At 40.4% G+C, this 15,358-nt stretch overlaps 1 protein-coding gene across 1 annotated transcript in view; it reads left to right on the top strand.

Moving 5' to 3' along the window:
• Nucleotides 1-15,358, top strand: part of LOC123251810 (poly [ADP-ribose] polymerase tankyrase-1-like) — a gene marked incomplete at its 5' end in the record, with an annotated part of 207,869 nt that overhangs the window by 19,329 nt on the left and 173,182 nt on the right. The window contains 2 exons of the mRNA XM_044681123.1: nt 6,242-6,359; nt 8,961-9,024. Coding sequence (XP_044537058.1) covers nt 6,242-6,359; nt 8,961-9,024 — 182 coding nt within the window. The remainder of the gene's footprint in view (nt 1-6,241; nt 6,360-8,960; nt 9,025-15,358) is intronic.

Raw genomic sequence — 15,358 nt, 5'->3', positions numbered from 1 at the left:
ATACCATTTCCATTTCTATTCATTGTGCTTGCTATAGTTGTATCAGCAAAAGTGGCTAGTTAGAGCCCTGGACTTGGAGTCTAATTCTGTCTCATTCATTAGCTGTGTGACCTTGGACAAGGCACATCACCTCTGTCAATTTCTGTTTCCTTATTTGTAAAATGGGGACAATAATAGTACCTCCTTCCTGGGGTACTTGTGAATATCAAGTGAGATATCTGTAAAGCACTTGGCAAATCTTAAAGCGCTATATAAATGCTAGCTAGCTATTGTAGAAATGTCTTCCCATTTTTCTCAGAATTCCTTACATTTAATTTTTAATGGATGATAATATTCTATTACATTCATGTGCCCTTACCCTATTGATGCACAGGCATCTTGTCTATATTTGCCAACTTAACCAAAGTTCTATGTATATTCCCTTGTGTATGAGGTCTTTCTATCTTTGGACCTCCTGGGTTAGTGTGATGTCCAGATGCGGGCTGCCTTTTTCTCATCGTTCCTAATTGTTTTCCAGAATGGTCGGTCTCATTTAGTGCTCTCAGCAGAGTACTAATGTGCTCAACTTCCCATAGCTCCTCCAGGGTCTGACATGAGGTAAGACCTCAAATTGGTTTTAATTGGTTTTTCTCTTAGTGATTTGAAGTAATCTCTCGTTTTTATTGGTACTTTACAATTTGAATTGAAAACTATTCCTATCCTTTGACTTTTTTGCCTGTTGAAGGATACTTGTCTACTTGAATCTGTATTCTTTGTATCTTGGATATCAGACTCTTATCCATAGTGCTTGATGCAAACTTTTTTCCTCACTAAAGTATTTCTCACTAGAATATTTCCCGTATTCTCTTGCTTTATTAATTGTACTGGGCAAAAGGTTTTTAATCTTATATAATCAAAAGTGTCTATTGTGATCTTTTCTATCTCCTGGTCATGAATTTTCCCTCATCCATAGTTGTAAAAGGCATTTCCCCCCTTTTTTAAGGTACTCTTTTATATTTATACACATAAAATATTTTTATATACTATAAATTACATACAATTATATAAATTATTATATAACATATCATATTACCCTCAGGAGTTGTATATTTTAATGAGGCAAGACAACACATAGGAATTTCCTGCCAGGGTACATGGTGGCTAGTAGGTAGCTGAGGCCTGTTGGAGTTGTCTGGAGAATGAGGGTTAGATGGCCTTGGACTTTTCCCAAAATGGAGGAGAGAGAGTCCTGAAAGTCTGGGACCAGGTTTTGGAGGGCTTAAAAAAAATTTAAAGATATTTAATTTTCCCAATCATATGTAATAACAATTTTCAACATAACATTTTCCAAAATTATAAGACCCAAATTGTCTCCCTACCTCCCTTCCCTAACCTGAGGTGGGTAAGCAGTTTGATCCATATTATACATATTATTATGCAAATAATACTTCCATATTGCTCTTTGTTGTAAGAGAATATTCATATAAAACCTAAAACCCTAAATAAACTAATGTGGAAGATCATATGCCTTGATCTGGATCTGACTCCCAACAGTTCTTTCTCTGGAGGTGGATAGCATTCTTTGTCATAAGTCCTTTAGAATTGTCCCAGATCATTGCCGAGGGTGACCAAATTTTTTTAGCAAGGAGGCTGTTGCCAAGAATTGAGGAGAGAGTTGATAAGAGCCTGAATTAAGATGTTTGAGTAGAAGAACTGTTAGGCATTTTTCAGTGATTTAGAATAGAATTTCTTCGTTATTTATGCCTAGTTTTTGTTAGTTCATGGCTTTCTTCTTTAAAGTCAAATTGGGTGTAAGGTGGTATTGATTTATCACTGCATTTCTGCACCTTTTACTCAGCTTCAGGATAGTAGTAGTGAAACATCTTTTAGGACCATATTTGCGGGAGGAGAGAGTTACATTTTAATTCATTTTTCCTCTATTGGGCTAAGTTGAGATGGTATTTCTGCTGGACTGGGCAACATTGGTGAATTATTTTACAAGATAAGAAAGGAGTGGTGTTGAATTGGGTGTCAGATAAAGATGATTGAGGAAGCTTGGGTACCTGATCCTTCTGGGAAAATAAATGAACAGTAGTTGAACCTGTTATGTGCAAAAGAATTACCTAACACTTGTTGGGGGAAAAAAAGTTCTGGGATAAAATTTGTCCATGTTGTTAATCCTTAAGTAGCTTTTGGTCACTAGGTACATAAATGAATCTTTCTGAGCTTTTTCTTCTTAGGAATGAATGAATGAATGAATGAATGGAAAAGCTTTTGGTAAAAGCAATATTGCTGAGTGCTGGGGATTCCAATATAAAAGCAAAGACCTTCTGCCCTTTAAGGTGTTTATATTCTAATCAGGAGACTATAAACATAAGAGGCTTGATGGAGAGTGGGAAACACTTTGGGCCAGATGGCTAAGGCCCAGTTGCTTTGATCATGGATCCAGAGTTGAAAAGGGTGCAAAAGATCAAGGCAGCTAATGATTATATGATCAGGGAGTAGGGAGTAAAGTTTGTGACCAATTTCCTCATCTGTAAAATGGGGATCATAATAATAGCACCTACCTCTCAGGCTTGTTGCCAGGATCAAATGAGTTAATAATTGTCAAGTGCATAGCACAGTTCCTAGCACATAATATTTACTATATAAATATTAGTTTTAAAAAGTGTATCATGGCTAGGTCCTGTCTGGAACAGTGGCCCAGGAGAAGTTTTCACCAATCTGAACAGTGAAGAGTAAGGAACACAGAGAGATGGGGTTTTGACGTTGAAAGGATGGGGATGAGGCTGAGGCTCAGGCTTGGCCCATGGCAAAGGCAAGTGCTGAGAAGGTGGCAGAATAGTATCCTTTGTTGTCACATCAGCACTAAGCTGTGCTTTCTAGGGGCACAAGAATGAATGTTGAGTATGTTGACAAAAGAGCTCTTGGAGCTCCTCTGGTGTGAATTCTGCCTATTCAGCTATCTAGTGACAATAAGAATGATGAAAAATAATGGTGGCCAGCCTTTGTGTCACTCTTTAAGGTTTGAAGGGGGCCTTAAGCATATTCTATTTCTTTCTCAGAACAACTCTGTGAGGTCAGGTTGTTCACTTTTTGCAGGGGAGGAAATTGGCTTTGAGAGAAGGTTGAGTGATGCCCATGGTGACACCTTTGCAGGTACCCATTTCCTTTCAGGGAGATCTGATCCATGCCAGCTTTTCACCAACCTTTGGACCCAGAACTGAAAGTTTTTCAACAAATTGATCTGAATATGGTTGTCCCAGAGAGATACCAGTTACTTTTGGGCATTATACACTTAGGTTAATAAGGAAGTAGTTGTGATAGTGTGGGAAGAGTCCTGGCTCTGGAGTTGGAGAACCTGGGTTCAAATCTCTACTCTAATTAGTCCTGCCAGTGTGATCTTGGTCAAGTCACTTAATCTCACTTATCTATAAAATAAAGAAATTTAGTGAGATAGGCCTTTCCAAAGTCTCTTCTAGCTCAGTATCTTTGATCCTGTAAGATCACTTAGAGCAGGAGTCGGCAAAGTATGGCTCTTTCTGCAGGAGCCATAAAGTCCATTTTTTTTTCAGGCGCTGTTAAAGGAGCTCGCACTGTGATCACTGTACGGCTCTCACGAAATTACATTTTAAAAAATGTGGCGTTTATGGCTCTCACAGCTAAAAAGGTTGCTGACCCCTGACTTGGAGCATTTTCTCTGGCTTTTCTTCATGCCTCGGACCCCCCTCTTTATCTTACTCTTCTGGCTTCTTTCAGATCCTAATGTCCCATGTTCTACAAGAAACTTTCCCAATCCCTCTTAATTCTAATGTTTCTCCTCTAGATAATTTCAATTTCATTTTTCAGTGGCTTGCTTGCATGTCATACCCCCATTAGGCTGAGCTTCCTGAGGGAAGGGACCGACTTTTGCCTTTCTTTTTATCTCCAGAGCTTAGCACAATACTTGGCACATAAAAAGTGCTTCAAAAATATTTGTTGACTAACTATAGGTAGTCAGTGTGGATGGTGAGAAGAGTGGTAGAAACAGGGAAATGTGAAGGCAGGATGGACTTAAGGGGAAAGATCATGAGCTGTTTTCTCCTGTTGAGTCTAAAGTGCCTAGGCTCCAGGTGGAGGCAAAACCAGAAGACAGAAATTACAGCTGTTGGGGGTGGCTAGGTGGCTCAGTGGATTGAGAGTCAGACCTAGACACAGGAGGTTCTGGGTTCAGATTTGGCCTCAGACACTTCTTTAGCTGTGTCACCCTGACCCAAGTCACATAATCCCCATTACCTAGCTCTTAACACTCTTCTTCTGCCTTGGAACCAATACTTAGTATTGACTCTAAGACAGAAGGTAAAGATTTATTTAAAAAAGAAAGAAAGAAAAAGGAAAGAAATTACAATTGTTGCCGGAGGGAGGAGACCAGAAGAGTTAAAAAAGACCTTAGGTCTTAGATCTTAAAAGATCTTAGAAAGCATTTGATGTGCCACATTAAGCATGATGTTGCTAAGGGTACTGAATAGAACATAGTTTGCATTTCACGGTCAAAATGTCAAAGGCAGACCTCTTCTCTTTCTCCCTCTATAACTCTGGGGAGTCACCATTGTCTTCTGAATCACCCTGACTACTCCTTATCTTCCAACTTCAACTTCTCTTGTACCTTCAACCCACATTCCCATTCATTTTGTAACCTAGTCTTATCGTTTTCTCCTCTCAGTATGTTATATTTTAGGTCTCTTTGTTTCTACTCACATAGCCACTGGCATAACCCTTGGCCTGGGGGCTGTATGGTTAGAAAGTTGGTATGGAGAGATAGAAAAGGATGACTAGTAACCAAGATGGAACTCTACCTCTGAGGTGAAGCTTCAGGTGAAAAAGAACTTTCCCTTCCTTTTCATTAGCAAGATACTGAACCATTGGTATTTCAGAGGATGCAAAGAAATGAGTTTATGGCCTTGCTGTCTATTCCACCTTTAGGAAGCCACAAATACTTATGTTTTTGTTTCTTAGTGCTTGGACCTTAAATGCTTAGTCATTAATATTCCTCCTTGTCCAAAGGCATAGCATAAAGGCGTTGAAATCTATGTAGTCTCTAGTGTCTTTAGTATTTACTCAATATATCAGTCTTGTTACTCTTATCAAAAAAAGACAATGGCATTAGTTTGACAAGCTTTGTACTCCTTGAAGCCAGGTTGGCTTTTTTTTTTTTTTTTTTTTTACATTTATTAATATTCATTTTTAACATGGTTACATGATTCATGCTCCTCCTTTCCCCTTCAACCCCCCCCCCCCCCCCCCCCCCTACCCATGCGCATTTCCACTAGTTTTGTCATGTGTCCTTGATCAAGACCAATTTCCAAATTGTTGGTAGTTGCATTGGTGTGGTAGTTTCGAGTCTACACCCTCAATCATGTCCACCCCGACCCATGCGTTCATGCAGTTGTTTTTCCTATATGTTTCCTCTCCTGCAGTCCCTCCTCTGAATGTGGGTAGCATCTTTACCATAAATCCCTCAGAATTGTCCTGGGTCATTGCATTGCTGCTGGTTCAGAGGTTACTTTAGCATTTTTAAAATTCATTTTTATTTTTTTCAATTACATGGAGAAACAATTTTTGACAATTGCTTTCTGACATTTTGTGATTCATATTCTTTCCCTCCCTCCTTCAATCCTTCCCGAGCAGTAAATAATTATCTGCTGTAGGTTGTATCAATGCTTTCATGTAGTATGTAGTTCCATATTTCTCATGTGATGACTGAAGACATATGTCACATACACAATAAAAAAGCTCATGAAGGAAATAAAGGGTGGTGTGCTTTGATCTGCAGTCAGATTCCAACAGTTCCTTCTGTGGCTGTGGATAGCTGTTTTTTTTTTTTTAAACATGAGTGACTTTTTAACTATGTTTTTTCTGTGGCTAAGAGCAAAGCATTTCCTCTTCATTTCAGTATTAACCTTTGCTACCTATGCTCTTAAGCTTTTCTCGTTTGATCCTTGCCTCTCTTTGAAGTGCAGGTAGTTAAAGGGTTATATCACTATTTTCTAAATTTTCCATTGGACATGGATGCCAGGCAAATATTTTGAAATAAATGACAAATAGCTTCATTTGGGTAGAATGCATCATTATCTGACTAGAAATGCTCCCTCTTGTTCTGGGGTTCCAAGATGTCAGTTGGCAGTGGGTCTGCCCTCTGTGCTTCCGGACCAAAGCTTTGGGGTTTTTGGATGTGTGGGACGAGAATGTGAGAATAGAACATTCCTTCATTTTCCCCTCATAGACACAGTTATCAAGTGGGGAAGTGTCTACGGTGCCGGCTGCAGAGGGGCTTTCTGGCCCTTTTGTCTGTGAAGATGTTATTAAAAAAAGAGGGGGAGATTCTTGAGCTGCTTTGGAAGGTAAAGGCACCTAAAGTAGCAAGAGTCAGTGGGCACGCTTACTAGTGATCTGGGAAATGCTGGAAGTGTGGCCTTGAGGAGTCATTGCCTCCTAAGAGGAGGCTAAGAAGGCACTGCTTATTTACATGCTTCAGGCAGCCATCTAGCAGTGGTTCAGTGCCTGCTGTGTGCCTAGTGCTGGCCTTGAGAGGATCGTGGATGGAAACAGTCATAGGATCCTAAGTCAGGCAGTTTTATTGTGTATAGGCATGCATGTGTGGGGCTTCCTGGAGTCTAGTGGCTCAGCAATGCAGTGGGTGGGTTGTTTTTCCCCCTGCAGAGATCTCCTGGCTCTCTGCCCTGGTAGCTGATTGTTGTTGCTGGGCAAATTTACAGGGTATAAGTGGGAGGGGATGCATTGTGGAGGGCTTTAAAAGCCACACAGGATTTTTGTATTTACTCTTGGAGATAGCCACTGGAGGATTTTTGGTGTTGTGTGTTTTTTTTTTTTTTTTTTTTTTTAATCCTTATATGTTCATAGTACTTCCTTTAGAATGTAAGTTTCTTGATGCTAGAGACTAGTACATTTTTGTCTTTGTGCTCCCTTTGCCTGGTGCTTAGTAAATTCTTTTTTTTTTTTTTTAAACCCTTACCTTCTGCCTTAGAACCAATACTATGTATTCTACTTAGAACCAATACTGTGGTTCTAAGGTAGAAGAGCCATAAGGGCTAGGCAATGGGGGTCAAGTGACTTGCCCAGGGCCACACAGCCAGGAAGTGTCTGAGGCCAGATTTGAACCCAGGACCTCCTGTCTCTAGGCCTGGTTCTCAATCCAGTGAGCTACCCAGCTGCCCCTTCTAAGTAAATTTTTATATAGTTTCAACTTCAGTTCTCTCCTGCCCACTCAATCTCCCTAACTTCAGTCTTCTAGCTCCACTCTCCAGGTTACTAGCCTAATTGAGGTCCTTAGTGTTATTGTTATAACTGCCCAGTGGGCGCCTCTGCCTTTTTCCTTTCCCTGGCAGACTTCCTTCTATACAGCTTCGGAATGCTCTTTCTTTGAATGAGCTGGGGCCATAGTAGTCTTTGGTATACCAACTTTTTGTAGTTTCTTATGGTCTTGAGGACAGGGCTCTCTAACCTTGGTTGGGTCTTTCACAGGCCCTTTGTGAGGTAGGCCTGTCATGGAATCCTGCTCAGAATTACTTTGAAATGCGTAAAACAAGATACACAGGAAAACAGTCATTGAAATGTTCTAAGCCTTGCTTCCAACATGGCTGCACCTTCCTTTTCTGCCTTGCCTGCTATTTCTTCCTGAAGAGTTATTTCCCCAGCTGTACAGACATGACCATCAGTTTTTTATGCCCCACTCCTCTTTACTCCTCCTCCTCCCCATGCCTTATGCTCCCTCCTCCTCTGTGCTTCTTAGAATACTGATTGGACTTTTACAACTCTTCCATGCGTTCTCCCTCCCCCAGAGGACCATGTTTTGATTTTGTTTTTCTGTTATGTCCCCCTGGAGAAGGTTTGCAGGCAGAAAGACTTATGAATATTTTTATGTCCCCAGGCAGCACAGGCCTTTGTATGGAATAGAGACTTTTGGGCTTTTTTTTTTTTAAGATGTATTATCTAAAATTCATCCTTAAAGGTTTTCTTTCTTAATGTTTTCCTTCTTGCCATTTCTTGGAGAAAAAATGAGCAGGATTAAGTTTTAAGGAGATAATTTCTCAAACTGCTAGGGTTTGGGGCTACCTCTGAGGTTAGTCTTAAAAAAGCTGGCATTTGGAATTGCTTTTGAACTGGATGCATGAATATATTTGCATTTTAATAGAAATACAAAGGTACTGTTTTAGACTTAATTTGTTAGGTTAATGAATTTGTTGCTTAATGAGTTTTGTGTGTCTGTGGGAGAGCCAGAGAAAAGAAAGATCATCCCAGGCCTAGCTGTGGTCTTCTTTTTACTTTGCTGTTTTTGAGGTCTGGTGTAATCGGTTTGTAGAATTCATTTAAAATTTGTTAGTTATAAAAATAGCTTTTCCCAGAAAACAGTTTCTGTCTGACACATTCACACCTTTTTTGGTCATTTTAAACTTGTGTTAATCTAATGGAAATAGAATTAGTCTTCCCATTCATTAGTGCTTGCTCCTGGTATGCTCATTCATTATTCCTGCCCACAAAGTTCCAGAATCTTAAAATTGGAAGAGATCTCAGCTGTCCTCTAGATCTGCCTCCACCTATAAAAGCTGGGCTGTCCATCCTCTAGAGCAGGGGTCGGCAATCTTTTTGGCTGTGAGAGCCATAAACACATTTTTTAAAATGTCATTTCGTGAGAGCCGTACAGTGCTCACAGTGCGGCTCCTGTAACAGCGACTGAAAAAAAATGGACTTTATGGCTCCTGCAGAAAGAGCCATACGTTGCCGACCCCTGCTCTAGAGACTTTCAGTAACCTTCTTTGACAGCCTCCTTTTTGTTTGTATCTCTCTCCCATTGCTCCTGGGCTCTGCTTTCTGGGACCAGAACAAACAGGCCTAATTCCTCTTGCACATGACAGCTTCTCACGTGTTTGGAGTCCTTGAGTCCCCTTGAGTCCTCTTTTTCTTCAGACTCAACCTCTGTTCAGTTATCTGGCCCTCTGACAGCACAGATGCAGATGGTGGGGATCAACACTGGACATGTGTTACTGCGTATGTGTTCTTGCCAGGTGGTCCAAGCATGGGACTAATTCAGTGGTTCCCAAACTTTTGGCTTACCTCCTCCTTTCCAGAAAAAATATTACTTAGCACCCCCTGGAAATTATGAAACTATTTATTGAACTCAGAATAGAATGTAATACAAAAAAAGTGTGGCCATCACTGCTCCCCTGGATCTGCTGCAGCACTCACCAGGGAGCGGTAGCACCCACTTTGGGAATCACTGGACTAAGGGCTACTCCTGGGAGCAGAGCAGTTTTGCTTGGCCTAGGGCAGCAGGAGATTTTTTTTTTCTCCTGAAAGCCATTTGGACTTGACTTTTTTTTTTCTTTTCATTAAAATTTTTTTTTTTTTACCAATTACATGGAATATCGATTTTCCACACAAGTTTTATGATTGGCTTCATTTCCCTTCCCTTCTCCCTCCCAGTGCTGGCAGGTAATTCAATCTGGGTTATCTCTGTATTATCATGCAAAACATCTTTCTATATTGTTCATTTTTGTAAGTGAATAATCTTGTAAAACCAAAACCCTACCTAAAACATATATCCCAAATAAACAAGCATTTGTACTCCAACAGTCTTTCTCTAGAGGTGGAGAACGTTCTTTGTCATAAGTGCCTCAGAGTTGTCCTGGATCATTGTATTGCTAATAGTAGCGAAGTCTATCACAATATCGCAATTATGGTGTACAATGTTTTCTTAGTTGTGCTTTATTACTTTACTCTGCATCAGTTCATGTAGGTCTTTCTAGCTCTTTTTGAAAGTATCCTGTTCATCATTCCTTATAACACAATAGTATTCTGTCACTATCACATATTTTTGCTTAGCCATTCCCCAATTGATGGATATTCTTTTAATTTCTAAATCTTTGCTACCACAAAAAGAGTAGCTACAAATATTTTTGTACAAGTAAGTCCTTCTCCTTTTTTTGGATTTCTACAGGATACAGACCTAGTAGTGGTATTACTATATCAAAGGGTGGGGGCAACATTTTATAGTTCTTTGGGTATAGTTCCAAATTGCCTCCCAGAATGGATGGGTCAGTTTACAACTCCACCAGTAATGCATTAATGTCCCAATTTTGTCACATCCCCTCCAACATTTGTCATTTTCCTTTGCTGTAATATTGACCAGTCTGATAGGTGGGAGATGGTACCTCACCTGATGCCTGATATGCAAGTCTCCCTCTAAGCCGTCACATTTACTCCAGGTCCAACTTGGCAACCTTCATAGGCCTCAGTTTGTTCATCTGGAAAATTGGGCAGGGTTAAGGGAACTCCCCGCTAGTGGTGTCTTTGGTGTAGGGAGCTCCCTGAAAAGAAAATCTTTCTCCATACCAGTGCTATCATCAGCATGTGGCCTCTGTCTTTGGGTCTGAGTTGCTAAGAAAAAGGAGAGGGTAAATAACTTGCCCTGTCTGTGTAAGGTGACCAGCCAGCTTTCTCTCCCCTACTTCCAAGGGGCCTCTTTCTGGGCTTACTTCTTGTTTCCATGTGTGAGTGAGTTAAATTATTCAAATAAATAAAGTTGACATGATTTCTGTACATCCATTTAGAGAGAGGTGTACATATGTACTTGGGCATATACATTTAGAATTATACCAGGCACTGAATTTCCATTTGGAACTCATCACTTATTCTCTGGATTTAGAATGTTTCAGCAGTTCCTCTTATTGTGGTTACTCTTGGGATCTAGTCGCTCACTGCAAAGCCAGATTCTTTTAAAGACATTTTTCATAAAACACTCATCATTAACATGGACTTCAACAGAAGATGAAACTTAATGTTAATTCTGCTTGAGTCTTCGTTGAATTGTTGCCAGAGAAGTTCTTGATAATAATTGTCCAGAATCTCTCCAAAAGAGATTGTATTGATTGACTGAGTAAGCAGTCAACATTTAAGGTGATTTTACCTTTGGGTTCCCAGAGATGTTCTTGGAGGTCACAGGAAATTAAATAATTCAGTGCATAAATCGACATTTGCAAGTAAATGTGCATAAGGGGAAATGGATCTTCATGAATGTACAAAACTATAGTGGTGACTGAATTCAATGTGGCATCCCTGTGACCCAGAGAAAAAGCCTCATTGTAACCATGGGAATGTCATTGCTTGGCTTATTTCCCAGTTCAGCAGGGACATAATACTTTTTTGGGGGCTGGGGATAGGAGAGAGCTTTTAGGGGCTTTAGTACTGCTGTTAACCTTGTAAGGCCTGGAAAAGATCAATGGGATCTTAACTCTCCTTTGGGTCCAGGTCTGTGGCCTGGAGAGGACTCTTCCAAATAAAACCACAGAGGGTCACAGGAAAGAATAGCAGGGCATTATAGGAGCATCCTTAATAGTCCTGGCTGTTTGTCATGAAGGCTAGGGATGGAGTGGCTCCTTGAGTTATTCAGGCTACTGCCACCTTCCCTTAGAGAAAACTGTTATTTCAGCATCTGCATTATGCCTTATGTATTATAAAGAGGCAGGGAACAAGGTGACTCAATTTGGAGTCCAAGGATCCCAGTTTGTATTCCCACTATTGTTGCTTGTTAGATGTGACCTTGGGCAAGTCACTAGAACTCTGAAATGAGAAACTCTGAAATGAGGCTTATAGAATTAGTGACCTCTAAAGTCCCCTCCCACTGAAACCAACTGAAATCTATGATTCTAAGAATTCTCATTCCCATTTAGATGCCTACTTGCAATCACACTTGTGCTTGGTGTTCAAACATAACTCTACAGACCTTTCCTTCACAGCCTGTTTATACCAGACAGTCTGGCCTTCTATTCCTCCCCCATGAACATCTAGATTTGTGGAAGACCCAATCAGTTTGGTTGGGTGACTTCTAAAAAATTTATTAAATTGTATTTGTTTAGCTCTATTTCTAAATTTTTAAAAGTATTTTCCCATGTTTACATGATTCTTTTTTCCCCCCTTCCCTCCCTAATCCCAGAGCTGACAAGCAATTTCACTGGTTATACAAGGGTTATCATTTGATAGGTTGGGTGGCTTCTTCCAGGAATGGTTGGCAGAGAATGTGGGAACAAACAATCTAGATGTTCATGGGGGAGGTGTAGAAAGCATTGAGTTGGTGAGGAGATATAGGTGATTTAAAAGGTTCCAGAGGACCCTTTGCAAATTTGTACTGGTTATGGGATCAGAATTTTGAAGGGTAGAAAGTGAGACCAGAGCAGAGGTTGGGGAACAAAGGAGAGGTCAGTGACTGAGGAATCAAGTACATGGAAGATTTTCCCAAGCTCTATAGAGTTTGGATCCCTGGAGCACTTGTTCTAAATGATCATCAGATGTAGACCCTCCAGGACCCTTCCTCCCTTTCTGTGTATGGGGTTGAGGTGGAGAAAAGGTACCTAACATGAGAGGTAAGATGGATTGACTGAGAAACCTGGGTATTCTAGGGAGTTGCTTGAGAAACCCAGGCCATCTTGCCTGTCATACTGCTTAATTCATAGATTGTTCTATGGATGAGCTAGGTGAGGAAAAGTGACAGGTAGCATGTTCTTTATTTTTCGTAGACAGTTACATATTCAGCCAAGCCTGTCCAATTTAATAACATGGATTTTAATTCCACTCTTTTCTCATCTTCCATTTCTGCCAAAACAACTCCCTCTTTCCTCTTTACCTTAGCCTTTCTCCTATAAAAACTGAATTGGAGCTCTTTTAAAAAACTCTCAGTTCAGCATTTCAGCACCAATAAAATTCTGCTGGCAAAATGCCCAGAGTAAAGTCTGCTAAATGAGTGGCCTCATCAGAAGTTGTAGTCACCATTCCCTGCTGAAACATTTTCTGCTCACTGCTGAGCAGGGCTGCCTTGGCCTGTTTATCTCAAAGTTCAAGAAGGAAAACATATCATGTAATTTTAGGACCTCCATAATGACCCATCTGAGTAATGGAAACAAATAGAAATATGTTGAGCCTTAGAAATTTAGTTCATTGTATGTAGACCTACTTGATGACCATTAATATGAATACTTCCTGGAGAATGTTCTCTTTCTATTTAAATTACTCAACAAATGTATTTTAATGGATGCCCAACATTATCTTTAACCCCCCAGTATAGCAATTTGTATATATTAAAAGAATGCATGCATTCTTATTTGATTTGAGACTAGAGCTGTTGACTGAAAAACGACTTAATGTGTTGGGCTCTTCATGATCCTCTTTTGGGGTATTTCTTGGAGTGGTTTGTCATTTCTTTTTCTAGCCCATTTTACAGGTGAGGAAACTGAGGCCAACAAGGGTTAAGTGACTTGTCCAGGATCACACAGCAAGTAAGTATCTAAAGCTAGATTTGAAGATGAATCTTCATCCTATAGGTCTAGTCACCCAACTGCATCTATATATCTGTGGAGGGGATAGGGAGGAAAAAAATATGCGAAATCATTGAAATCATTCTGTTCTTGAACTTGGATTTTGGTTGTCTTTGTATGATTGTTTAGTTTGTGATAAAAAAAGACATCAGTTCACATTCTCTTCTCCATTGTTGTAACTCTGTAACCCAGGGCAAGTCTCTGAGCGTTGGTTGTCAGATTAAGGACTTGTATAATATCAATTTCTGATGAGAAAATGGAGAACAGGATGAGTGACAACCAACAGTTTAGAATTTGGAACTTACCCAGATGCCATGAGCCAAGGGGCAAAAGGCAGTTGCTGCCAGCACTATAAAAAGGCAGAAGCTTAATCAAACACTCTCAGTTGTGAGAAAGGGACCCAGGGTGGCAGGTGGGTAGGCCAATCAACCTGCTCAAGTTAACCTGTTTTCATTGATTACCACATCATCAACTTCTGAAAAGAGCTGTAAGATATATACTAACTACCTGATTATCAAGAAGAATATCATCAAACTCAAACTGCCTGGTCAGGGCCAAGGTGCTGGCCTGACTAGGGCCAGAGAGGGAGAGGAACCTCTCCAGCCAACAGAAGCAACCTGATTATCAATTCATCCAATTTAATCATCTATAGCAGTGGTTCCCAAACTTTTTTGGCCTACTGCCCCCTTTCCAGAAAAAATATTACTTCGTGCCCTTGGAAATTAATTTATTTAAAATTTTAATAGCAATTAATAGGAAAGATAAATGCACCTGTGGCCATCACCACTCCCCTGGATCCCTGCAGCACCCATGGGGGGTGGGGGGTGGCGCCCATTTTGGGAATCACTGATCTATAGTCTAGCATAAATTCCCAACACCTTCTTTCTCAACCCTGATCCTTCCCCTGAGTTTATTATAATTAAATTCTTAAAACTTATTTAGGTGAAGGCTGTTATTATCCTAAAGATCAGTCTAATATTCTTGCATCTAAAGGGGAAAGGGAATACTTTAGTTAAGTCGTAGTCATCGTGTTATCCAGTTATCAACATCTATCCCTCATCATTACCATCTATCCAGTAACTCAACCCCAAGACAAGTAACCAGAGAAGCTGTGTGATTTAGTTCACAGCTTCTCACTTAGCCACTTAGTCTTAGGCACTGTAGGTGGGAACTGGTGCTCAGCTGAGTTGCAAATACTTGTGGGACTTGCTGTTCATTACCTCAACCTCAGGGTTTGCTTAGGCTTCCCGTCCTTACTCAGTTTAGGTCCTTATACCATCTGAGGACCTTGGGCCATCCCTCTATCAGGCCCAATCCAGAAGCATCATACCGCCCATAACACTTGGACTAAGGCAGTGATAGTGAACCTCTTATTCTCATCCATCCATCCATCCATCTGTTCGTTTATTTGTTTGTTTGTTTATGAGTCCAGAGTGATTTTATTTATTTTTTCCTTAATTATATTTTTATTTTTATTTTGAATATTTTCCCATAGTTACATGTTTCATGTTCTTTCCCTCTCCCCAAACCTCCCTTGCCCCCCTTAGCCGCACAATTCCACTGGGTTTTACATGTATCATTGATCAAGACCCAATTCCATATTATTGATAGTTGGAGTAGAGTTATTGTTTAGTGTCTTCATCCCCAATAATATCCCCATCAGCCCATGTGTTCAAGTTGTTTTTCTTCTGTGTTTCTCTTCCCACAGTTCTTCCTCTGAATGTGGCTAGTTTTCTTTCTCATAAGTCCCTCAGTCTTGCTCTGGATCCTTGCATTGCTGCTAGTAGAGAAGTCCATTACATTCGATTTTACCACAGTGCATCCATCTCTGTGTATAAGGTTCTCCTGGTTCTGCTCCTTTCACTCTGCATCAGTTCCTGGAGGTTTTTCCAGTTCACATGGAATTCCTCCAGTTCTTTATTCCTTTGAGTGCAATAGTATTCCATCAGATGGTGAACCTTTTAGAGAAGGAGTGCTGTGCCCCGCTGCCATCCCCTTCCCACCCCCCCCCCCCC

The sequence above is a fragment of the Gracilinanus agilis genome, chromosome 6, assembly GCF_016433145.1.
Source record: "Gracilinanus agilis isolate LMUSP501 chromosome 6, AgileGrace, whole genome shotgun sequence".
Taxonomy (NCBI): domain Eukaryota; kingdom Metazoa; phylum Chordata; class Mammalia; order Didelphimorphia; family Didelphidae; genus Gracilinanus; species Gracilinanus agilis.
The sequence above is the reverse complement of the archived record's forward strand: the minus strand, read 5'-3'. Positions and strand labels throughout refer to the sequence as shown.